Consider the following 26,381-nt stretch of genomic DNA (forward strand, 5'->3'; position numbering starts at 1 on the left):
CAATGCATTATGTTAACCATTGACCACTCAGATACCCTCAGAAAAATCAAATTAAATTAAAGACCTTTCTTACTAGATTCAAGTTTAAAAGCCTTTATTTCCAACCCTTAGATACTAAACTTGATTTTTACATAAACTTGATGACAAATCACAATAAGTCTGAACACATTTAAAGTATTGCAAATGTCTGGCTAGTTTTTGTTCATCCCCCAGAAACTAGGCAACAATACCCACCCAACTTATGTTAATCTGGTGACTAAATACATTTACATAAAAGAAAACAAACACCAGCTTTAAGTAACTACGTCTTCCTTCATTTGGTTTTACCCATTCCAAAATAACCAGTCTTCAATATACATGCAATGTGCATTAACATAATAACAAACACACATCTCTGTAAATAAAATTGCAGATATCTATGTCCAGTTGCAGTTGCATAATTTTTTTGCTCATACCCAAGAACTTGGCTACAATAACCAGACCATGTCCAAACCTGGTGATAATTCCCCATACATTTCAAACACATAACATTTTTTCTTGAAACAAGGTCCACAGTTCAGTAACTTTATTCTGAGTAGCTCACTCTACACTAATACTCATATAATATTAAATCAATTTTGGTACATAATTTTTTTTCCCATGTTAAATACAAAGTTGCACTCAATCACAAAATACAGTTTTCTTTGACCTATTTTTTTTTTTAAACAAATCAGTAAACTTTGTTTAATGAGTCCATATTCATAAACAAGAGGCATACATTTTTTGAATTGCAAATTGTGGCATACAAGTTGTTAATTAATTAATTTTTAAAGCTTACTGGCCAATTGATAAACATTTACTTGGAACATCACTCACATAGCATTGGTCACAGTTTTTCCCAGTGACAAAGCGTTTGCAGGTACAATAGCCGGTATACTGGTCACATCCAAAGTTCTCCAGGGTTCCCATTGGGTCACATGTACAGGCTGAAGCAACCAGAACATGTGCTCAAGTATGGGGCTGGTATTCACAAGCATCATAAGGGCAATCTTAACTTAATTCGTACTTAAGTGAAAACTTCAGATCAAATTTTCCATGTAAAATCAATTTTTTTCAGCTTACAAAACAATCTAAGAATATTCTTCGAGTTGTTTATTGATCAGATTGATTGATTAAAACAACAATTTCACAAACAATTCAAATAGGTAAATGCACCATATTCTTTTAATTCATTATTCTTTTTATTTATTATAAAGTATAATTTAAGCTGAAGTCTAAGAAAAGAGTAAATGAAAACATGAAAAAAATGCCCTTTTCATAATACACAACTTTAACCAAATTTATCTTGTATCTTGTTTGAATGGAGCTTGTTCTGAGCATTTTACATGGCTTCATGAAGAAACCATAGCAGCCAATTTTATTCTGCTGTCAATAGTAAGCAGCAGCCTTAAACTTCTTTCAAGTTAAAAGTGTATTATTTTGCTTATATCAATACCATCGCATCCATTTGGATTGTCGTCCTGAAGGTTCCAGTAGCCCTCAACGCATGAGTCGCACCGACGACCGGTCACATACGTCTTGCACAGGCACCTGCCCGCCACGGTCCCCAGCTCAGCATCATTACGAGGCTCACACTCTCCATCATACAGGGAGCCAGCAGGGTCACAATCACAAACTGAAAGAAAAAAATGAACTTGTACCGGTATGTGAAGAAAAAACTTCCAAGGCAGCAAAAGCAGCATGCAAAACAGTGTCTTAAAGAGGTATATAGTTGTTGAAATTGTGTGGGTTTTTTTTTCAATAAAATGTATTTGAGCCAGTAAAGTGTATGGATTAATAATGTAAATATATTAGAAAGCATACCAAACTATTCAAGGACAAATTGACCATCTCATTGATTTGCATTAATTTCTACAAGCTTTAGTGACAAGTTTAGTCATTATATGGTGCACAAAAACCAACAATTAAATATGGAATATTTTCTGGTTTTAGTAGACTATCATTTTTTATCCAAGAGTGATCAGATATGTTGATATTTTCACCAGTGGCACAACAATGACTTTCCAGTTTTAAATCATTGATACTTCTTTCTATACAACAAGACAGCATTAACTAAACATGTCCATTACAGAGAGGTTTCGTCTCTCGGATAAATAGAATGGATTTATACAAATTAGAAAAGAACAACAGGCTTTCACAACCTTGCATAACAAAAAGGACATATGCGAAAAGCTGAAAACATCACAAATTTACTTACAAAACAAAAACCAGAAGCGATTCTGGCAACCTTATATTTTGAGTTTTAAACTATCATAGCAACTGGAAAAATAGTCGTATCTAATCTTTAGCCTTAATAAAAGTGTTCTCCTGAGTTAGTACTTTAAACTTACCCTGACAAATTTCTGGGTCCCGGAGGTCCCTATTAGGGTCTTGGAAGTAGAACGGCAGGCACTCCTGACAGTTGCGCCCCATGGTATTGTGTTGGCATTCGTCACACACACCTCCGCTCTGTCTACCTGTCAACTCGTACACGCCTGCGTCGAAGTGGCAGGCCGTGGCATGGTTGTAACACTCACACTCTGACCAGAAACAAGGTTTATTTTTGCTTTTTTTACACTGGACAATAAAACATACACTCTGGGTTTTAAAAAGATATAAAAAATAAATAGGTTTAAACTAAAAAAAAGATCTTTCTTTTTTTTTTACATTTGGAAATTTCGGAAAATGTATTGTTTATACAGTATTTCTGGACAAAATGTTGGTTATTGGGACCTTATGTCTCCCCTCATACTATTGGCTATTCATAAGACACTTTTGTCAAATTGACATAGAATCTGATATTGTAAAAAAATCTTAAAATTAAATAACAGGAGGAAAATCCCTGCAGAAATGATCACTGTCAAAAAACAAGTTTTAACAAGGGACAAAATTGTCACAAAACCAGGTTTTCAATTTGAAAAAAAAATGTCTGATACAGGGAGACAACTCAAACTGAACTGATTGTTTATAATTAACCCCCTTTGTTTCAAAATAAATATATTTTTAGTTGTGGCGACCTTGACCTTGGAGATATTGACGTAATTCTTTCATGCAACACACCGTCCAATGATGGTGAACAAATGTGCCAAATGATTTTAAAATCTCACAATGAATGACATAGTTATGGCCCGGACAAGCTCATTTATGGCCATTTTTGACCTTTGAACTCAAAGTGTGACCTTGACCGTGGAGTTCGACGTAATTTTTTTTGCGCGACACACCGTCTAATGATGGTGAACAAGTGTGCCAAATGATTTTAAAATCTCACAATGAACGACAAAGTTATGGCCCAGACAAGCTTGTTCCACCCGCCCGCCAGCCCACCAACCCGACCGCCCACCGACATTCGCCAATCAAATAACCAGTATTTTCCTTCTGAAAACCTGGTTAAAAACATGTCCACTGGCTTCGGTTTGACCATATAAGAAAAGATTAAAACAAGATAAATCATGTGTGCAAAATTCAAGCGATAACCAAAACATGTTTGATCATGGTCAATAAAACTGATTTCATGTATATCATCAAACATGTATTGTTATAATGTGACAATAAGCAACTGCCATCGAAATGACTGATGATTTTTAAACAATATTTGTGCAACTTTGATAAAGCCATGTTCTGATCATAATCTGGTTTTGTTATGTATATGTAATGACCATGATGGTCCTAGCTAATTTCAGGGCCAAAACAAAGGTGTTTTATATTCAAATCAAAACCAAAACAGATTTGTCCACAGTAAGAACTGATTCTGAAATAAACAAGTTATGACCTTGATCCGGTTTTGTTCTGTACATTTTATGGCCATGTATATATAAATTTATTAAAATTGAGCGGGTTTGGCTTATTTTTGATCACTGTTTTGGATTATTCTTGTTTTCAATCGTTTCTTTAAATTTTCTACACATATTCTCAGAAAACGTCATACTTTCACAGGCGTTGGTGTCAGAGGTCTGGGCAGGTCGCCATGGTTTGTCATTATAGAAGTCCTTGCATTGCTCACAATTCAATCCCATAGTGTTGTGGGTACACTCGCACTGGCCATTCACCTGGAAGAAACACAATTATATGAGACTCGTCCTGTGAAAACTGGAATCAAAGCATTTGGTACAGTGTTGTCCCAGGGAAAACTGGAATCAATGCATTTGGTACAGTGTTGTCCCAGGGAAAACTGGAATCAATGCATTTGGTACAGTGTTGTCCCAGATAAGACAGAGCTGTGCAATCCGCACAGACTAATCAGGGAAGGCACTTTCTACATAAACTGGATTAAACTGGAAGAAAGAAACTTCCTTTAAAAGAAAAAATCAATTCAAGCAGACTATGTCGTCCCTGATTGGCCTGGGCAGACATGACAAGCTAATCTGGGACGCCATTTAACACACATGTATTAAGCCCAGTGTTCTCAGATCGCTGCCCATACTAAGTTCTCAAGGAGGAAAGTACTCGAACTGATAACAAAAATCTACTTGACACAAGTTTCTATTGCTGTGGGCGCATTCATACATACTCTCTTGTAATTTAGCCACTTTGGTGAATCAAGCAACTATTTTTCTATACTAAAAAATATATATATATAAAGTACATTTTATAATGCTGAATTTAACAATATTAGGACTTTAAGAGTGATTTATATATAAAATTATTGCATATAATTTCGCTTTTTTTCAAAAACCACCCTGCCATGGGTCACCCCTATCTCAAACAAACATTGTTTAATGATATGAAATTCTGTTATTCTCCAAATAAAATAATCAACGGGAATATTTTTTGCTGCCAGGGCCCCCGACACTTGTATGAAATTTCAAGCTAGGTCATTTGCCAACTTTTACCAACTTTACTTTAGTTATCATCACTTCATACATTTATTTGTCATAAATTATCTAAAGAATGTTTCACCTACTGTACAGAAATGTATTCCTAATCTACCTTAATTAATAATAAACATTATAAATAATACAATGTTTATGTCAGAAGTGATATAATAATAGAAGATAGCAGGTGTAACACTTTCACTAAGTCACTTAAACAAGAGCTGTCAAAGGACAGCGCGCTCGACTATTCGAGTGCTTGACAGTATAACATAAGCCATCATGGGGAAATTGTTCATATTAAATAATTTATTAGACGATCTTTCAACAACAAAAAAAGGGAAAAAAATGGGGGTTTTTTTTGGGGGGGGGGGGGGTTGAGAGGGGGGGTATAATGTGGGGTGTGGTCATTTATTAGATGATCTTCCAAAAATAAAAAAAGGAAACAAAAAAAAATTTGGGGGGGGGGGGGGAGGGGGTGGGAGGTGGGGGGGGGGGGGGGCAGGGAATCTTGGGTGGGGCGTGGGCTATTGTTTGGGTGGAATCCATTGTGCTATTCAGGTAAGTGTTGTTTTGTCAAAGTATTAATAAAATCTGATCATAAATAAAGTTATGGCAATTTAAGCAAAATGCTCAATATACAAGGGGCCATAATTCTGTCAAAATGCTTGATATAGTTATCTGCTATTGTTTATAGATTGGGGTGATGTTGGTAAAGAAGTATGCAAAATATAAAAGCAATATGTCAAAGGACATAGGAAATATTTGGGGTAGTACGCAAACTTTAACATAGAATTATCAATAATATGCATATTCTAAGTATAAAAGGGGCAATAATTCTGTCAAAATGCTTGATAGAGTTGTCTGCTCTTGTTTATAGGTTGGGGTCATGTTGGTAAAGAAGTATGCAAAATATGAAAGCAATATGTCAAGCGGCATTGAAAATATTTGGGATAGTACGCAAACTTTAACATTTGCAGGCCAACGCTAACTCCAATGCCAACACAAACGCCGACACCGGGGTTAGTAGGATAGCTCCACTATATATATTTCATATATAATAGTCGAGTTAAAAATGATAGTAATTCCAACACTACTGTGTTGTTACATATTTATTGCCATACATTTATTTTAGTGGCCTATGACAACTGACATTAGTCTTTAGTGACAATGTCCTCTTTTCTACTATATAAGATTTATTTCTTTCATTTGTATCTACTTTGCAACTGTATAACGTCTTAATACGAGTTATTTCTATATATCAACAAGGTGGAACTGAGTGGCCAAGCACAATAGCCAGTTAAATGGTAAACAAGAGCTTTTCATGAAAATGAATTATACGCAGCATCCCGATGTCAGCACTTATAAAGGGCAAATAACTCAGTAATGAGTGGATCACTATGAAAGGGAAGTGTCTTGAACATCTACAAATACAAATAACTCGCTTGAGAAATGTAATAACAGTTAGCTCCACAGATATAAAGCTAGCTGCCCTTTGAACAAAATTTCAATATGGACTCCATTATACTCGCTCTTAAACTTCATTAGAGGGTTATAATAAAACAAACTTAAAAGCATTGATAAACTCATGCGGCAGGAAATGACAGACCAAAGAAAAATGTGCTTTTAGTTAGATTAAAAGTAACAATATTCTCATTTAAGTATCAAATGTTAAATGTTAAAAACACAATAAGTGAAGTGGAAGGTTCTTACAGATAGATTGATGCCTGTCCTCAACATGTCAAGCCCATTTACAGTGATGCTTGAACCCATTTCACTTTAAAATTTGCGCAAGGGGTGACAAATATTCTCCACATGGTGAGCTTTTGTGATGAATTATTTTAAAATCTCCTGATGAAATTACAGTCAAGACCATTTGGTTGTTTTTTTTTAAATGACCTTTAAGTTTGACCGTTACCTTTAAGATAGGGAGACAGATATTACATGCAACACATCTTCTCATGGTGTACATTTGTGGCAAATAAATTCAATCGCATGATTAATGACACAATTACATTACAGACAAGCTGTTTTATGACTTAAGCGACAACGAGGAAGAGATTACACTAAACACACCAGCATAGCAATAATATAGGTAGAGGTAAAACAAAATCAGTACAAAAATAGATGTATCAGAGGTTTTATATTGTTAACACGTTAGGGAACAAATAACCTACCCACCCTTCCGGGTTTTATATGAACTATTCACTTGTACAAAGATCCAGTGAAGTGAATTACTGTTTGTTGAGAAAATTATGGTGGCATTAAAAAAAGCAGGAATCAACAGAAAGAGGGAAAAATCACACCCCTGTGTACTTAAACGAAACTGTTTGGGCTGCTTTACTTCGTACCATTAACGGGTTACTGTCATAGCCATAGACGGGGATGCAGCGGGAAGCATGGCCATAGCAGGAGCAGCTCCCGCGGACGGTCATGTCGTACATCGCGTAGTAGTACTTCTCCTTGATGTCCGGGCGACTGTCAAACACAATGTCACCTGAAATCAAGCATACATTACATATTTAAGCAGTGTGCGCTTCAAATTTGCCTAAAAGGAAAATAGTCAAAAGACCATACGATATTATTGAACATCCTGATTGGCTGCATTTACTCGTTTGAGAAGCATGCTCTTTTGGATCCTTGTTCTTTCATTTTTCATACAGGGAACAGAAAACTTGCCAAGAAAATTTTGTTTGCATGGAATATTTTCCTAAACAACTGCTTTCCTTGAATAAAAGGATGAGGATACTAACCTTTAAAACCATTTTATCTCTACAAAATGTTGAAGAATGATTGTTTCCTTGTTTTTTATTAAATTAGCTACTGGTTAACCTAATCATTCAAGCTGCTGAGTGCATATCAATTGTTTTTATGTCTTTATTACAATCATTATGTGAAATGTATTGCAACACATGGGTTAGTGTAGTCAATGGTAAAAAAACAATGTTTTAAAATTACTTTTTTACTTTAAATTGCAATTCTCAATTATAATTGTTCATATGCAAATTTTGGTACAAAATGATTGATATTAAATATGCCCTCTCTTTTCAAGCTTTATATTGCCCTATGTGTCTGTCAAAACTCCAAGAAAATGCAAAAGCATATAACGACTCGTCAATGAACACTGCATGTGGTCTATTGAATTTTTCCTTAAAAAATTGAAAAGCTGCAACATTGTCACGGTTGCTTTAACAAGTAATTTTATGGTATATAGATCACATGCAGCCTTTTGAAAGTGGTGATGACTCAAAGCAGACTTTAAAGTTCACAAAAAGCATTCCATATTTTATATTCCCTGTAAGATCTTAACAAACATGGATGTGTACTGAAATACTCAAATAGTAAAATGTGCCATTCATATGACACTATAGTTTTCATTCATCAAGTAAAATGTTGATACTCGATACTTGGATGATTATATCCAAAACACGGCAAAAACATTGTTTTTTAATTAAATGTATATTGAGTTTATTAATTCAATGTCTATTTATGAACAAAACAATGATTTCATTGAGTTAAACCATCTTTAATGCAGACCTGCTACAAGATTGGCCTAAGCAGCAATATAATGCTTCACAAAAAATTATCACAGCATGAATAGCAGTTAGATTTCCTGTATTTCAGACAAAATGTCTGTGAAACCATTGAATTATATGAAGGTTATTAAACTTGTTTTTGTAAGTTATATTCTCCTCTCTTCACCAAAACAAATCTGGGCCTTTTATTCCCAGTAATGCCATATTCAAAGGCATTTATCATCAGTACTAAATTGAGCCAAACAAATCCATGCCTCATTTTCATATGAATGGGACTAAAATGGATCAAATTTATTCTAAAATGGTAAATTTGAAATGGTCCTTATAAAGATTAAACATTTCCGCCTACACATATGAATAAATAGAGAGTTGAGGACTGACAAACAAGCCTGAGATGTCATGAATGCACATGTAGTTGTTGGTGTTCTTAACCCTTTGCATGCTGGGAAATTTGTTGTCTGCTAAAATGTTGTCTGCTAAATTTCTAAAATTAGCATTTTCTTCGATTTTTTCAAAGAATACTAAAAGAATAGCAAACAGTTTGGATCCTGATGAGACGCCACGTTCTGTGGAGTCTCATCCGGATCCAAACTGTTTGCAAAGGCCTTAAAAATTCGGTTCCAGCACTGAAAGAGTTATCATCTGTGGATTTTGTGTGCTTGTTGTTGTTGTCTGCTCTTTCCCTGACAACTCACAGGCTGATCATTTTCAATCAAAAACACTCTTGTCAAACTGTTAAAGATGTTGAATAAACATTTAATTACATTGTCATCTTATGAATTATTAAAAAGGATACAATTCATTTGAATTTTGATAAATATAAAATTCACATGAAACATTTATATTTCTTGCACGAATAACATAATTTAAAAGGATACAGTTCACTTGAATTTTGATAAATAAAATTCATTTGAATTTTGATAAATAAAATTCACTTGAGACAATAATATTTCTTGTAAGAATAACATTTTTTCCTATATGGCCTTACCTACACCTCAGACAGACTAGCTAAAAAATAACTGCATTAAATGTACATTTAAGATATGGCGTGACATAATCTAAACTTGCTTGACTGCACAATTTATGCATACCACATTATGTCTGACTCAGTGATGAAATTAAATGTTAATTCAAAACCTTAAAAAATGTTGAGTCATTATAAACATGCAAACAAAATGTTAGTGATTGATTTCCCTGGTTTGTGTGTTTAAGACTTTTCCTTTTAATAATTACAAAAACATGTTCAAAATATATATAATTCCATAAGACACGAGCTGCATATATCGGTAATAGTCATAAACAAAAGAAAATTGAGCTTAATATTTATAAAATTTGTATTGATAATTTTTGTTTGCTCATTTCAACCACTGTTTAAAGGGGTGGGGGGTAGAGAATTAAGTTTTGGAAACTTTGTCCTTCTATTTTACGCAATGTTAAGTATTTAAACTTTGAAGTGTTACATACTTATGAACAGCGAATTACTTTATCAAGACCTTGTTAAGTGCTTTTTTTTCTCCCTAAACAAACATACCAACAAAATATTTACACATGTAAGGGGTTAGTGACTCTAATATCAATTAAAATGATAAAATTAAGAGGGTCAAATCCGAGATATGTGAACAAAAAGCAATAAATGTAACACTATCCATTGACAAAACTTTCAGCAGACATGTTTCACTTGTTAATGAAAAAAATATGCCTCCAATATGAAATACTGTTGAAATAAAATACTGCTTGCCCAATATTATTTGTCATGTGCTTAAATCTGAATACAAATAACAACAATATTTAATACCTTTCAAACACTTTTAAATTGAAGGGTATATGATTTGCAACTCATCCTTATTCTTAACTATTCTGTTGTTTTTAAACACCTATTAACCTCTTTTTTTGAATTAAAAGGAAACCACAAGGTCAAAAAATATATATTAGCATATCTTGTATAACATGTTTGAACATTATTGCTGCTACATGGTATCACAATGTTTTATTATCATATACATATATTGTATGTCTTATATTGAATAAAAACAAGAGATGTGTTTGTCAGAAACACAATGCCCTCTATTTGGCCGCTTTGAAGCCATATATTTGACCTTTGACCTTGAAGGATGACATTGACCTTGACCTTTCACCACTCAATATGTGCAGCTCCATGAGATACACATTCATGACAAATATCAAGTTGCTATCTTCAATAATGAAAAATTTATTGCAAAACTTTAACCAAGGTTAAAGTTTTGGGACACACACAATGAATGAGTGACAGACAGACAGGCCAAAAACAATATGCCCCCGGTCTTTCGATCCGAGGGCATAAAAAACAAAAATGATTTGGAAAACTGGAAAAAGCTCGCTTATAAGGTCGCAATTTGCATTTGTTCCCGTTGTGTCATAGCTTATATACGAACAACTCGTGGTAGTATACACACACATGTTTGCAACTAGAACAAAAGGGTGATGATGGCCCTAAATAGCTCACCTGAGTTCAAGATTCACACATTGTTGAAGATAAACAAGTAATAATTGTGGCCTCTATAGTGGTAAAAATGTTTTTTATAATTCAACAAGGTGACCTAGATTTTGAACGCATATGACTTGGATTCTAATTAGGCCTGGATACCAAGTTTCATTCAGATTAAGTCATAAATGTGGAATCTACAGCAGTTAAAAGTTTGGGGGTTTAAGGATCAGACTTGGTGACCTAGGCATAAGACAAAAAAGACCCAGGTTCGAACTCGGCCAAGATATTGTCAAGATAAACATTCTGACCAAGTTTCATTAATATTTGATGAAAATTGTGGCCTCTGTAGTGGCAAATGAATTTATGTTGACCATGATGAGCACTTTGTGCTCGGGTGAGCTATTACAGGTAAAATCAAAGTACTGACAGTACTGGTGTGACGATGCTTTTGAAGAGGATTGATATAAAAGCATCTATTTAAGTTTATCTACATCACCACAATTGTGTATGTGGGTACGAAAATTTTGGGTAGGAAAACAAATGGGTACGAAAGTTTTGGGTACAAAAATTATGCCAAAAAAAAATTGGGTACGAAAAAAGATTTGGTTACGAAAAAAAATGTGGGTAGGAAAAAAAATTTGGTACGAAAAAAAATTGGGTACGAGCAAAATTTGGGTACGAAATAAAATTGGGTACGAAAAAAATTGGGTACGAAAAATGTAGGGTACGAAAAAAAATGGGGGTACAGGGAAGTAGTACCCGTGGGGAACTTGATCCATTCAGCGAAACTGGGAGGCGGGTTACATTCTCGATCAAATATAACAAGAAATTTCTTTTAAAAGATATTTGACGTGTATTTTCTGTACCACTTATCTTAAAAAACGTTCTGTTACAGTAAAACATGTGTGGGTTATAACATTACGTTTCAGCATATAAATTCAAAACTTGACATTCTCTTTAATTACACCATGCTCTTTAATTTCACATGTATATCATACCAAACTTTATATTTCGTTGTTTCCTTTCCTAAGTTAATGATGCTATGTGTACGGACGTGATTTCACATGCCCATGTGCATGAACATATAATTTTTCTGTTTTGATTATTGTTTTTTTTCTCTAATTCAATAAGCTTAGGCATGTTTGTTTGTTAAGTACGGCAATAATTTCATGATGATTCCCGAAAGTAGGTATGAGCACATAGTCGTAAGAGCACTTGAATACGTGAGTTCGCTCATGAACCCATGGTAAGGTTAATTAAATCTCCGCGATATGACCTAATATGTGTTTAAAATAGCAAACAATATCCAACAAACAAATGAATTATCAAACATAGTATGTGCACTGATGTGGCTCTGTAATTTCTGTTTGTAAAGTTTATTAAATATGCAAAATGAGAAAGCACGCATAAGAGTGACTTTCACAGATGTCATAGGGCTATTATACTGTTAATATACCATAGTCGTTACAACGTTTACAAATGGCAGGTTCGAAGGAATTCGTTTTCTTTACACTCATGATCGTGTTGAAAGTTAATTATACACGTTTTAATTCGCAATTTATTTACTGAATCATGACAAATGTCAAATACAATAAAGAAAATGCATAGTTGTTTCATTGTTCTATAAACATATAATGGATTGAATATAACTGATTTAAAATTAATGTTTTCAAATTATTATTAAATCTTTTTACCAGAATATGCTGTCCTATTTATAGCTGAGCTTCCTTTACCTTTATCAATGATAATCAGCGAGGTATGCCGATTAGAAAAATCGAGCTATCTCAATCGGACTGGCTCGGTCTTTTACATAGGTCGCCATTGTGAAGAATTTTTTCATGGTATGATAACTTAGACTAGCTGCTTCGCAGCATCGTCAAAAAAAATATCCCAATGTGAGTGAGCATATCAGCAAATATTTACATACCTAGCATCACTTTTCAATAGCTTTCATGTCAATAAGATGGCTAAATCACATGCAAATATCAAAAACATCTCTACTTCTGAATTGAACCAGAACATTCCAGTAAAAGCCTTATTTCTATTTCTGAGTTTTAGCATTTTCCTGGCAGACCAAGTTCCAGCCAACATGTGAAGAATATTACAGCAAATGTAAGGTTTTCAGACAGAATCTAAACCACATCACTCTCAAGTACCCTCAACAGGTGACCCAACTTGTAAGAGGTGCAGTGTCTAGTCAGGAATTCCTGCAAAAAGGTAAACCACAGCCCATGAAGGCTGCTGGTACGCACACATGTTTAAATTTTTAATATTCTTCAACTAAAACATTTTATATGAATGGAGACTTTTGATACAAAAAATTAAATCACTTTTATATATATATATATATAATTTTCAGAGAAAGGCCATCGGTTGCTTGACTTAAATAAATTGATTGACTTAAATAAAAAAAAACTAGAAAGTCGTTACAAAAACTTTCCTTCTTAATACCACCCGTATATTTGTTCTCAAAAATATCAACCAGAAAATACATGCTGTGAATTGCTTACATATGTTTTAACAAAATATCTAGGTCAATAGAAATGTGTTTTTTAACGCAACACTTAGCCTGATCAAACATCAGAACTAATTGAATAATTTAAATGGTAATTAAGTTATACTGACTTATGTATATATTACTTGTTTAAACACTATTTTGAAGAACATTTATTTAAAGATGTGTATCTAGATGACAGCTACAAAAATATGACATTTCAGAACTTTATTTTTATGACATTTCAGAAAAATATTTTTCCTTAAGATTTTTTATTTGAAATTTAGAGCGATGTCGGCAGTCCCCGGATGCTTTAAAGATTATTTTCGATTGTTTTCTTAATATCCGAAAGTGCCGAACGATTTTGAGCTGGTTACCTAAAGCAGCCGTTTATCATCTATTTTGTCTATATTGCTTAGCGTTACTCGTATTAAAATGTCATGTATGCTAGGAACCATCAAGTTACTATTGTCGGGTAAGTTCGGATACCATCGGGTCTTTCGCATACTTATGAGGTTTTTTTAAGAAAAGATACAAAACACAGACAGATCTTTAGTTAAACATAGCGTTATCAAATTGTATTCACTTCTTTCTTGAGACTGTCCATTATACAAAAATACAAATAGTTTTACTCACAATATTAACTCGTATGAAAATATTGTAAACTAGCTTAATCTTTTATGAAATTATTTCATGATAAAAAAATTCATTTCAGTCACGTAACACTTAAATTATGTCAAATAACCTGCGCTTTTTACACCATTGTTATGTGAACATTATTGCAATCAACAGGAACACGAACTCAACAGCAGTACATCATTCAAATACTAGTAATCAGTAAATCATGTGATAATACTTAAAAAGCATCACTATTTTTCAAAATTGTGTCTGATGCTTCAAACATGTTGTCAATCACACATCGGACAAACAAACTCCATCTTTGCTTTTTCTTTCTCGTCCAACAACCTATATTCCGGCCTGTTGGCACACATATAATGCCAACGTGTTTGACAATTTTCACACTTAACCCATCAAGACGGGTGTTGAGCACCCCGGTTACATGTACATACAGGGCACATCTCAATTTTGCCAACAGTCCTTATCAGTTCATATTTAGTCCGTCCATAACCAATACGTGACATTTGTGTCAGCCACTTGACTATCCTCTTCTCCTAAGCAGCTGTGAGAACTGTATGTGGCCCCATAGTGCATTCGATGCTGGAATGACCCTTAACCTTGTCAAATATCGTTGACCTTGGAACTTTGTAGAGCCTGGATGCCTTTAAGTAGCTATTAGAATTACTTTTCACTGCTCTTACTGCGTTTTCCAGGGCAGTATTGGCATACTTTAGTGGACGACTAATCCTAGAAGTAAAATACAGTCTTAATAACTTACCAAATACATAGCAACAGGGTCAGGATAGCAACAGGGTCAGGAAACACACCAGGCTGATAGAATTATCTAAATATTTGACTTTTGTGTTGTTTTTTTCTTAGAAAGGTATACATTGACAATATTTCCTTATTTCAAAACCATTTATATTGACACATGGTCAATAGAATATTAATTGCTAATGTGAGTACAAGTTTTTACATACATTTGTATCAAGTTTCTTAAAAAAAACAGGTATCCACAAGAGCCGACTATTGAATTTTATATCGGCTCTTTCGGATACCTCCGTAATACCCATATTAATCGCTTGACGTCACATTTATACTTGTCACTTATGACTTTAGCCTCTCTACATAACATAATTCACGTGTACGCTGTCAAGCTTTAATCTAAACAAAATTATACGAAAATAATGTCATCAAGGTTGCCTAGCATACCCAGAAAGAAAATGAAAGAACATTCTTACCTTCAGAACAAGTGATTGTTTTTCTAGTTTTTGAAAATATCCGCGCCTTGAAACTTTGCAAAACCGGAGAAGAAAAATCACGCTTTCTGCTCATGCAAAGATAATGATTTTCGAGAGGTTAAATGTGAACTTTTTTCTGATTGTCTAAAAGTATCCGGACTTAGACCCTATTTGGAGAAGCCCGACGCCGCTCTAATTATATTTTATTTGCAGTTAAAAATGAAGTTGTTTGGACAGTTGTAACCCAGATGCAAAATCGGCCTATATAATATCAAGATAAAGATCCTTACCAAGTTTTATCAAGAATGAGTCATAAATGTGACCTCTAGAGTGGTAAAAAAATGTTTTTTTCTGAGATTTGACCTGGTAAGATTCAGCTTCAGCTGCATATGACCCAGAATTAAACACACATAGTAGATTGTCAAGATAAACATTCTCAGCAAGTTTAATTAGAATTGATTCATAAATATGGCCTAAAAATTGTTACAAATATTTCTAAGATTTGATCGTGTGACCTAAGCTTTTGCAAGTGACCCAGACTCAAACTCATTCATATTGGCAAGATCAATATCCTGACCAAGTTTTATCAAGACTAGTTAAAAAATGTGGCCTTAAGTGTGAAAACACCTAAAAGTTGACAACACGCAACTCAAGATGCCGGACAAAGACTGACCAAAATAGCCCGCTATGAGCACTTAGCTCTCAAATGCCCTAAAACGCGTTTATGATGTGCACATTACACCCCATCTGGTCGTTTTATGATCTGTCTTAAATGTCAAAGCAAATGTTTTAATAAAAAGTGTGTAATGCTAAAACAGATCTGTTGTCTTTCAAAATGATCACAATTTTGAGGTCATATTCGATAGCATAAACAGAGACTTTAAGATAGAGAAGTTGAGCTATATATTGTATGTTAATAGTGCTTAGTGTAAATTAAACGTGAGATGTTCATTACAAAACATTGTTCAATGACTATATTATCTCAAGAGATTTCAACATCGATGCCAATCTAACAGTTTAATGGATTTGATTAAATAGATTATTACATAATTATGTTTCCCATGCAAACAATTTACTTTAAACCTATTTACTTAAGTTTAACTGAATTGAAAACATTGGGCTTATAAAGACACTATGAGTCATCTTCTGTACACAGTACTTTCCTGTCATTGAACATACCTGTAGAACACTACCTGTGCAGAGATCAAACATTGCACCTCACAGTTTCCAGGCATTCACCATATCAGTTTAACCTGAGTCCTGAGTGATCATGTAACATTAAAGAGACACTTATTTATTTTCTGGGTATAAATAATCTACGTGTCAATTTTTGAGACCTAGAAAATGCTTCCTGAGTGGTAAAAACCTTAATCATTTAAGTCCCAAGCCAATCACTACATCTATCTTAGTTACTATTGCCACCATAACATTATAGAGACACTAAGAGATTGGGAACCACTTTCAGCATGCACCCTGAATGGGGCCCAAACATCAGACCTCCAAGACACATGACAGATAGCAGAATGACGTCAACTGACAGACACAAAAACGTACCTAGTGTATGTAGCTCTGTGAACACGACCCGGAGGTTGGTGAGCTTAAGCAGGTCCTGAACATCTTGGGCGTATGGGTCGTTGATGCGGATGAATGGAGGAAGAACACGGAATATCACCTGAAATTATTCAACATTATAGAACACATAGCAGAATATTGCAAGAAGATACAACATTAAAGCACATAAAATGGAATATTGCATGAAAAGATACAACATTATAGCACACATAACAGAATATTGAGAGACAAGATACAATATTTTAGTACAGATATCGCATAGTGAATGCAAATATAGGACAAAATAATGAGGTCCTTTACAAATGCCACCTGAAATGAAAGCCGACATAAATTGTGCAGGCTTTAAAACAGCCCAACATCCTATATTCTGGATTACAATATATAAATCGTCCCCCAAAAATCATTAATTTAGACTAAAATGCTGTGTGTGTATGCATGAAAAAAGAAACAAAAGTTATTATGTATATTTATTCTATTGTGATTTATAAATATGCATCAACCCTAACAAAGACATTTACGCACTTTGATCAAAGATAAAGCATGAAACTATTGTAATATTTTGAAATCATACAGATGTATGTAATTATTTCATACTTATGCAATCATCGTGCATTATCAAAAGTGTGACTGGTGACTGTCAATCAAGCTTCTATTATATCCAAAATCGTGTTCCTAATATTTCTATAACTACTTTCAATGACTAGTCTACGGTGTCACAAAAACAAGGCCACAGAAGATTCATTTGTATTGGAAATGTTTGACACATAATTGTTCATTCATATAAAATACAAATCTAAGACATTCATGTTTGCCCACTCTGAAATCCTTTCATAGAGCACCTGCTCAAAGAATTGTAAAATAGCAATGCAAGTGTGATAAGAACTTTAAAAATCATGGCTTTAAATCTATCAATGACATTTCAACAATGCAATTTTGACATTCAATTATTTAATCTTGATGAAATCATCTCAAGTTTCTGTTCTCAAATGACAATTTAATTTGGGGGTTGTAAGGGGGAGGGGAAGAGATAAGCAGGCACCAACCATTAATAATAACCATGAATAAATAATATAAAAAAACATTCCTAATTGCAAAAGCTATTTTCCACAGATTGAAAGGAAATTAACATCTATAATGCATGACGCTGAGTTATAACTTCCTGATCAAAGCTTCAAAATTAAAGTTGGAAGAGTACAAAAACAAACCAATTATAACTTGATGGAACCCAACTAGAAACATATATTATTCAACTTGGGATACCATTAGGTAAAAATTTGGACACTCATGTGCATGTAATGGATTCCTTTCACTTGTTTTGCTTCAAACTCGGCCAAGTAAATTAGATTAGGAAAGAACTTCTAAAAGTAAGTTTACACACAAAAAGGGGCTTTATGTCCAAACTCACCTTAATGACCCTTTATTAACAAAACAATTTTAGAACAATAACAGAATAAAACAAGAGCACCGCCTTGCGGGTGCAGACCGCTCATCTATTTTCTTTTTAAAGGTGAAGGGACTCTCATTTTCAATCACAAAGGAGGGAGGAGTGGAGTGAAGAGGGGTGTATAGTGTGGGGTTGTGGACATTTATTACATTATCTTCCAAAAAAGCGAAAAAAAAAAAAAAAAAAAAAAAAAAAATCGGGGGAGGGGGGGTATAGTGTGAGGGTGTGGTGATAATTTGTGAGATGATCTTAAAAAAAAAAAAAAAAAAAAAAAAAATCAAAAAAAAAAATTTGGGGGGTGGGGTGGGGTGGGGGGGGTGGGGTGGGGGTATAGTGTGAGGGTGTGGTGGTCATTTGTGAGATGATCTTAAAAAAAAAAAAAAAAAAAAAAAATTAAAAAAAATTGGGGGGGGGGGGGGAGGGGGGGAGGGGGGGGGAGGGCACGGGGGATGGTTTGGGTGAAGTCTATAGTGGTATGTCAGGTAAGAGTAGTTTCATCAAAGTATCAATCAAATCTAATCATAAATAAAGAAGTTATGGCAATTTTAGCAAAATTTAATAATTTGACCTTGAGAGTCAAGGTCATTCAAAGGTCAAAGTAAAATTCAAGTTGCCAGGTACAGTAACCTCATGATAGCATGTAAGTATTTGTAGTTTGAAAGCAATAGCCTTGATACTTCGAGTGGATCGAAACACAAAATTTAACCATATATTAAAAGTTACTAAGTCAATAAAGGGCCATAATTCCGTAACAATGACAACCAGAGTTATGCAACTTGTCCTTTTACTGTACCCTTATGATAGTTTGTGAGTGTTCCAAGTATGAAAGCAGTATCTATGATACTTTAGGGGTAAAGTGACCAAAACATAAATCTTAACCAAATTTTCAATTTTCTAAGTATAAAGGGCCCATAATTCCGTCCAAATGCCAGTCAGAGTTACATAACTTTGCCTGCACCGTCCCCTTATGATAGTTCATAAATCTTGCAAGTATGAAAGCAATAGCTTTGATACTGTAGGAATAAAGTGGACCTAAACACAAAACTTAATCATATTTTTGATTTTCTAAGTATAAAAAGGGCACATAATTCTGTCAAAATGCCAGTCAGAGTTACATTACTTTGCCTGCACAGTCCCCTTATGATAGTTAGTAAGTGTTGCAAGTATGAAAGCAATAGCTTTGATGCTTAAGGAATAAAATGGACCTAAACACAAAACTTAACCAAAATTGTCAATTTTCTAAGTATAACAAGAGTGCCAAACTGTCACAAGATACGCCCGTTCGAAGGTTTTGGACACCATGCTCAATGCTTGAAAGTGTCCTCAAGACCTAGTTATTGACCCGGCATGACCCATATTTGAACTTGACCTAGATATCACTTAGATGTAACATCTGACTAAATTTGGTGAAGATCAGATGAAAACTACTTCAATTAAAGAGCGGACAACATGCTTAATGCTTGAAATGCACTATGTGACCTCGTTTTTGACCCGGCATGACCCATGTTCGAACTTGACCTACATATCATCTAGACACAACTTCTGACCAAATTAGGTGAAGATCAGATGAAAACTACTTCAATTAGAGAGCGGACACCATGCTAAATGCTTGAAATGCACTAAGTAACCTCGTGACCTAGTTTTTGACACGGCATGACCCATATTTGAACTTGACCTACATATCATCTAGACACAACTTCTGACCAAATTTGGTGAAGATCGGATGAATACAATTTGAATTAGAGTCCGGACAAAGTGGCGCCGTTGAAAATGCACTAATTGACCCTATGACCTAGTTTTTGACCCGGCATGACCCATATTCGAACTTGGCCTATATATCAACTAGATGCAACTGCTGACCAAGTTTGGTGAAGATCGGATGAATACAATTTGAAATAGAGTCCGGACAAAGTGGCCCCTTTGAAAATGCACTTATTGACCCTATGACCTAGTTTTTGACCCGGCATGACCCATATTCGAACTTGGCCTAGATATCAACTAGATGCAACTGCTGACCAAGTTTGGTGAAGATCGGATGAATACAATTTGAAATAGAGTCCGGACAAAGTGGCCCCTTTGAAAATGCACTTATTGACCCTATGACCTAGTTTTTGACCCAGCATGACCCATATTTGAACTTGGCCTAGATATCAACTAGATGCAACTGCTGACCAATTTTGATGAAAATCGGATGAATACAATTTGAATTAGAGTCCGGACAAAGTGATGCCTTCCGCCCGCCGCCCGCCGCCCGCCAAGGGGTTTCACATAATACGTCCCGTATTTTATACGGGCGTATAAAAAGGGCACATAATTCTGTCAAAATGCATGCCAGAGTTATCTAACTTTGCCTGCCCAGTCCCCTCATGATAGTAAGTAAGTGTACCAAGTTTGAATGCAATAGCATTGATACTTACTGAGAAAAGTGGAACTAAACGCAAAACTTAACCAAAATTTTCCATTTTTAAAGTATAAAAAGGGCACATAATTCTGTCAAAATGCACGCCAGAGTTATCTAACTTTGCCTGCCTAGTCCCCTCATGATAGTAAGTAAGTGTACCAAGTTTGAATGCAATAGCATTGATACTTTCTGAGAAAAGTGGACCTAAACGCAAAACTTAACCGGACGCCGACGCCAACGCCAACGCCAACGCCAACGCCGACGCCGACGCCGACGCCGACGCCAAGGTGATGACAATAGCTCATAATTTTTTTTCAAAAAATAGATGAGCTAAAAATAAGCGAATTGGGCCACATATATTTGACCTCTGACCTTGAAGGATGACCTTGACCTTTCACCACTCAAATTGTGCAGCTCCATGAGATACACATGCATGCCAAATATCAAGTTGCTATCTTCAATATTTCAAAAGTATTCATAAAATAAGCAATTTGGGCCAAATATATTTGACCTCTAACCTTGAAGGATGACCTTGACCTTGACCTTTCACCACTCAAAATGTGCAGCTCCATGAGATACACATGCATGCCAAATATCAAGTTGCTATCTTCAATATTGCAAAAGTATTCATAAAATGAGCGATTTTGGCCACATATATTTGACCTCTGACCTTGAAGGATGACCTTGACCTTGACCTTTCACCACTCAAAATGTGCAGCTCCATGAGATACACATGCATGCCAAATATCAAGTTGCTATATTTAATATAGCAAAAGTTATTGCAAAATGTTAAAGTTGGCGCAAACAGACCAACCAACCAACAGACCAACCAACAGACCAACCAACAGACCAACCAACAGACAGGGCAAAAACGATATGTCCCCCACTACTATAGTGGGAGACATAATAAATCAAGCTGACTGAGGAGAAAAGGTTTTCTATTTTTAGAAATGGTGACCTTGATTTACACCCCACAGATATCATTAAGAAATCACAAAATAGGTCTTAAAGTAATTTACCTACAAACACAATTTCAGTACATTATCTTTATCCAAACTAAAATTATTGACAGAAAAGTTTGTTTCTATGTAAAGCAAACATGCCTAAAACACAATCCAGGTCTCCATGCCATCTTGCTATAGCCGAGGTTCCATTAAAATTAACGCAAAACTTATTGACCACCTGTTTTTTGCCTCATGTCTTCCCGCCTATCTATCATACCCAAATCTAAAAAAAAAACGTCGTAGACGGGTGATGCTCCCCAAAGTTTTTTTTTGTCACAATATTGCACTATATATTCAGATAAAAAGAAACGTCTTGAGGGCACAGTAGTTGGGGGGACAAGAATTTTTTTATAAAAAATTTCAAAGCGCCATAACTCTGTGAAAAATCATCCGACCAGAACCCGCCGATAATATGCACATCTCCTCTTGGTAGTGATGCTTCCCATTAAGTTTCATTGAATAATGGTCATTAGTTGCTGAGAAATTGCCCGGACAAAATTTGTGCACGTACAGACAGACAGACAGACAGACGCACACACGGACAGATGAAGCGGCGACTATATGCTTCCCCCCAAAATAATTTTTTTGGAAGCATAAAAACCAGGATTTTTAACTTACTTGAAAATATATGCTCACAAAAAGTAAAAGTAAATATGAAACCACAAAACAAACTCCAAGCAACCTGAAGGAAACTAGTATTGAAAATTCCGCCATATAGGTTTTATGGCCAATTTTCCACCTTCCTCAAACATATCATGTGTCCAACCATTCAAAGTCAAGGGTGATCTTATCTTTTTAGCTTTCCCTATGTGTGTTCATAAAAACCTGAGTTCAGTATATATACCAGCACATATTCTTTTCATATTTAATCAAGCGTCTTGCTTAATTGACCATTAAAACATGGCACATTGACTTGTCCTGGTGATAAACTTGAATATTAATATCAATAATTAGATGAAAATTGATGGGAAAAAAAGGCTTCCCAAATGCATGTACTTTTCATAACTACACATTGAGTTTTTTTATTCATACATGAATAGTTAACAGAGGGCCCAGCCACATTTGGCAATGCTTTATTTATACAGGTTAATCTTACACTTATTTACTGAACAATTATTTGAAAATCTTACAGTATAGAGGATTGATTAAGCAAATACATAAACAAGAGGGCCATGATGGCCCTGAATCGCTCACCTGACTAACCAAATACAATCCCAACCCAGATTTCATCAAGATAAACATTCTGACCAAATTTAATAATGATTAGATGAAAACTGAAACCTCTATTGTCTACACAAGGTTTTTCTATTATTTGACCTTGTGACCTAGTTTTTGACTCCAGGTGACCCAAATACAATTTCAACCCAGATTTCATCAAGATAAACATTCTGATCAAATTTAATAAAGATTAGATGAAACAGTGGCCTTTATCTTCTACACAAGGTTTTTCTATTATTTGACCTAGTGACCTAGTTCTTGACCCCAGATGACCCAAATACAATCCCAACCCAGATTTCATCAAGATAAACATTCTGACCAAATTTCATAAAGATTGGATGAAAACTGTGACCTCAATTGTCTATACAAGGTTTTTTCTATTATTTGACCTAGTGACCTAGTTTTTGTCCTAGTGAACTAGTTTTTTACCTAGTGACCTAGTTTTTGACCCCAGATGACCCAAATACAATCCCAACCCAGATTTCATCAATACATTCTGACCAAATTTCATAAAGATTGGATTAAAACTGTGACCTCTACTGTCTACACAAACAAATTGTTGACGGTTTTTCTATTATTTGACTTAGTGACCTAGTTTTTGACCTCAGATGACCCAAATACAATCCCAACCCAGATTTCATCAAGATAAACATTCTGACCAAATTTCATAAAGATTGGATGAAAACTGCGACCTCTATTGTCTACACAAGGTTTTTCTATTATTAGACCTAGTTTTTGACCTAGTGACCTAGTTTTTGACCCCAGATGACCCAAATGCAATCCCAACCCAGATTTTATCAAGATGAACATTCTGACCAAATTTCATAAAGATTGGATGAAAACTGTGACCTCTTCTGTCTACACACGGTTTTTCTATTATTTGACCTAGTTTTTTACCTAGTGACCTAGTTTTTGACCCCAGATGACCCAAATACAATCTCAACCCAGATTTCATCAAGATAAACATTCTGACCAAATTTCATAAAGTTTGGATGAAAACTATGACCTCTACTGTCTACACAAGGTTTTTCTATTATTTGACCTAGATATTGACCTAGTGACCTAGTTTTTGACCCCAGATGACCCAAATACAATCCCAACCCAGATTTCATCCAGATAAACATTCTGGCCAAATTTCATAAAGATTGGATGTAAACTGTGACCTCTACTGTCTACACAAACAAATTGTCGACGGACGCACGCACACACGCACGCACATACGGACGCCGGACATCACACGGCCACATAAGCTCACCATTTCACTTCGTGACAGGTGAGCTAAAAATGTAAAGGCATGCTACATGCAGATTTTTAAATTTTCAAATAGTATGTTGTTGTTTTTAAACAAGTATTAAATAAATACCATTATTGAACAAATGCATGAATTATTCCCTAACATTCTTCAAACATTTTGGTAGCATGATTCACAATTTTGGCTTCCTTTAATATAATTATTTATTTTATATGGGCCCTGCTCTGCGAAAAAGGGGTGGAATGCATGTGCGTAAAGTGTCATCCCTGATTAGCCTGTGCAGTCCACACAGGCTAATCAGGGACAACACTTTCCGCTTTTCTGATATTTTCGATTAAAGAAAGTCTCATCAAATGCTATTTAGGTGTAAAGTGTTGTCCCTGATTAGCCTGCGCTAACTGCACAGGCTACCAGGGACGACACTTAAGGCTCATGCATTTAACCGCTTTTTTTACAGAGTATGGCTCACATAGTTTTAAACTAGCAAAAGTTTCAAGTCTTGTGTATTTCTCATTAACCAAGCCTTTTCATTTGTCATTAACTAAATTAACATACATTCAAGTTGCGAATTGCATTGCTTATGCAATTCCTTATCACCTCATTTCGTTTAATTGCTGTGTAAACAGTCCCATTGAAATAGTAAGTCGACCAGACAGTCTGAAATGTGCCGGTAAAACATTTCCATAAAAAAGCCTTTACATACTGGATTTACGTAGTAAAATTTGACGCCGCTATTCAAAAGCCCTGATATGAATAACAGTAACCCACTGTTTTTAAACTGCAAAAGCTGTCTTCATCAAAACATATACAGCTTATATGCTTCAGTTCTTTTTTGTAATGATTTTTTTAATAAAACAACACGCATTTGAGGCATAATTGAGTTGTTTGTAAAGATCTAATATATCAGATGGAGAAATTAATATTACCTTAAGTGTAAGTTTACATTATGAAGTATTTTTACCTTAAGTGTAAGTTTACATTATGAAGTTGGCTTCTTCACATTTGGTTGAATTCTTTACATTTGGTTGCATCAATTATATTCTCCCATTAAGAGATTTAAAGTTTAGTACAAATAATTAATGTCTGATTGAAATATATGAGCTGCACTCTGAGAAAACAGGGCTTAATGCATGTGTGCACAAGTATTTCCCAGATAAGCCGGTAATCCAAGAAGGCTAATCAGGGCCAACACATTTTTGTATTTTTCTTTCATTTAAAAGATGCCACTTCTAAACAAACATCCAGTAACCACAAAAGTGTTGTCCCCAATTTCATGCCTGGACTGCACAGACTCTGAGACAATACTTAACACAGTCATGCCTTATGCCGGGTTTTCCCAGAACCCTGCTAATATCAATTAAACAATATGCTTCTGGATGTTACACATTCATCCCTTCCCTATAAAATGACACACATTTTATATTTTACACATGTATGAAAGTCCTGAACAAATAATATTTAATCTACATTTTTAATGTTTCTTTGAACATAGATACATGTATAACCTTTAAAAGCATTTGATAACATACACTCTATTGAAATGCTGATAGACTAATAGGACAGCCAGCAGGGGTAGCAAAAGCATTTATTTAATATGTAAAATTAATAAATTTATAATACACCATATATTTTCTAATAAAGCCCATGCACTTCTTTAAGCCTCCGACCTAATTTTTTCAAAAATAATTTTTTTAAAGCTATGCGAAATTATTGCATAAGATAAATCTCTGACAGATGTTATTTAATAATTAGCTACAGATTCAAATAATAATAGTTTTATAATAGTGGTATACATGTAGATATAATAATCTCAATATTTTGCCCTGTATAAATCGGGCACCCCCCTCCCTCATAGGAAAATGTAGGGCTAATTGAGGCATTTATTAAATTTTAATAGAGAATATATATAAATACGCTATACGTTACACAAGAAGGCAATCGTCATTTGTTTACAAACTTGCAGACATGTTCATATCCTCCTAAACAAAATCCTATCAATGGTGTCATGATTGAATACCTGTCTATATCTGTCATGGAAAAAAGTTAAGTACAATTGTAATCTGAATGAAAGGTGACGAAGATAATGTAATTCCAACTGGCACAGATTAGCTACCCAGCAGAGAAAATAATCTCAACAAGCTTGAAGGATATTACAGATGATAATTGCCTGTCATCAAAGCCTTTTTATCTTGTCCAATGTCACTACACTTAAGCTCTTATGACTGACTTAAGAATACCCTTGCTTGCTTTTATCCCTTAAATGCTTTGGGCCGCTTTTTATGGTCCTTTACATAAGCTCATGCATTGTCAT

At 34.8% G+C, this 26,381-nt stretch overlaps 1 protein-coding gene across 2 annotated transcripts in view; it reads right to left on the reverse strand.

The window, feature by feature from the left end:
• LOC127877301 (laminin subunit beta-1-like) overlaps positions 1-26,381 on the reverse strand; it is an 86,897-nt gene that overhangs the window by 40,784 nt on the left and 19,732 nt on the right. For both annotated transcript variants that reach the window (XM_052423018.1, XM_052423006.1), the window contains exons 4-9: positions 16,734-16,851; positions 7,178-7,323; positions 3,944-4,064; positions 2,370-2,558; positions 1,475-1,654; positions 856-965 (exon numbers count right to left, since the gene is read on the reverse strand). In XM_052423018.1, coding sequence (XP_052278978.1) covers positions 856-965; positions 1,475-1,654; positions 2,370-2,558; positions 3,944-4,064; positions 7,178-7,323; positions 16,734-16,851 — 864 coding nt within the window. The remainder of the gene's footprint in view (positions 1-855; positions 966-1,474; positions 1,655-2,369; positions 2,559-3,943; positions 4,065-7,177; positions 7,324-16,733; positions 16,852-26,381) is intronic.

Source organism: Dreissena polymorpha, chromosome 1, assembly GCF_020536995.1.
Source record: "Dreissena polymorpha isolate Duluth1 chromosome 1, UMN_Dpol_1.0, whole genome shotgun sequence".
Taxonomy (NCBI): domain Eukaryota; kingdom Metazoa; phylum Mollusca; class Bivalvia; order Myida; family Dreissenidae; genus Dreissena; species Dreissena polymorpha.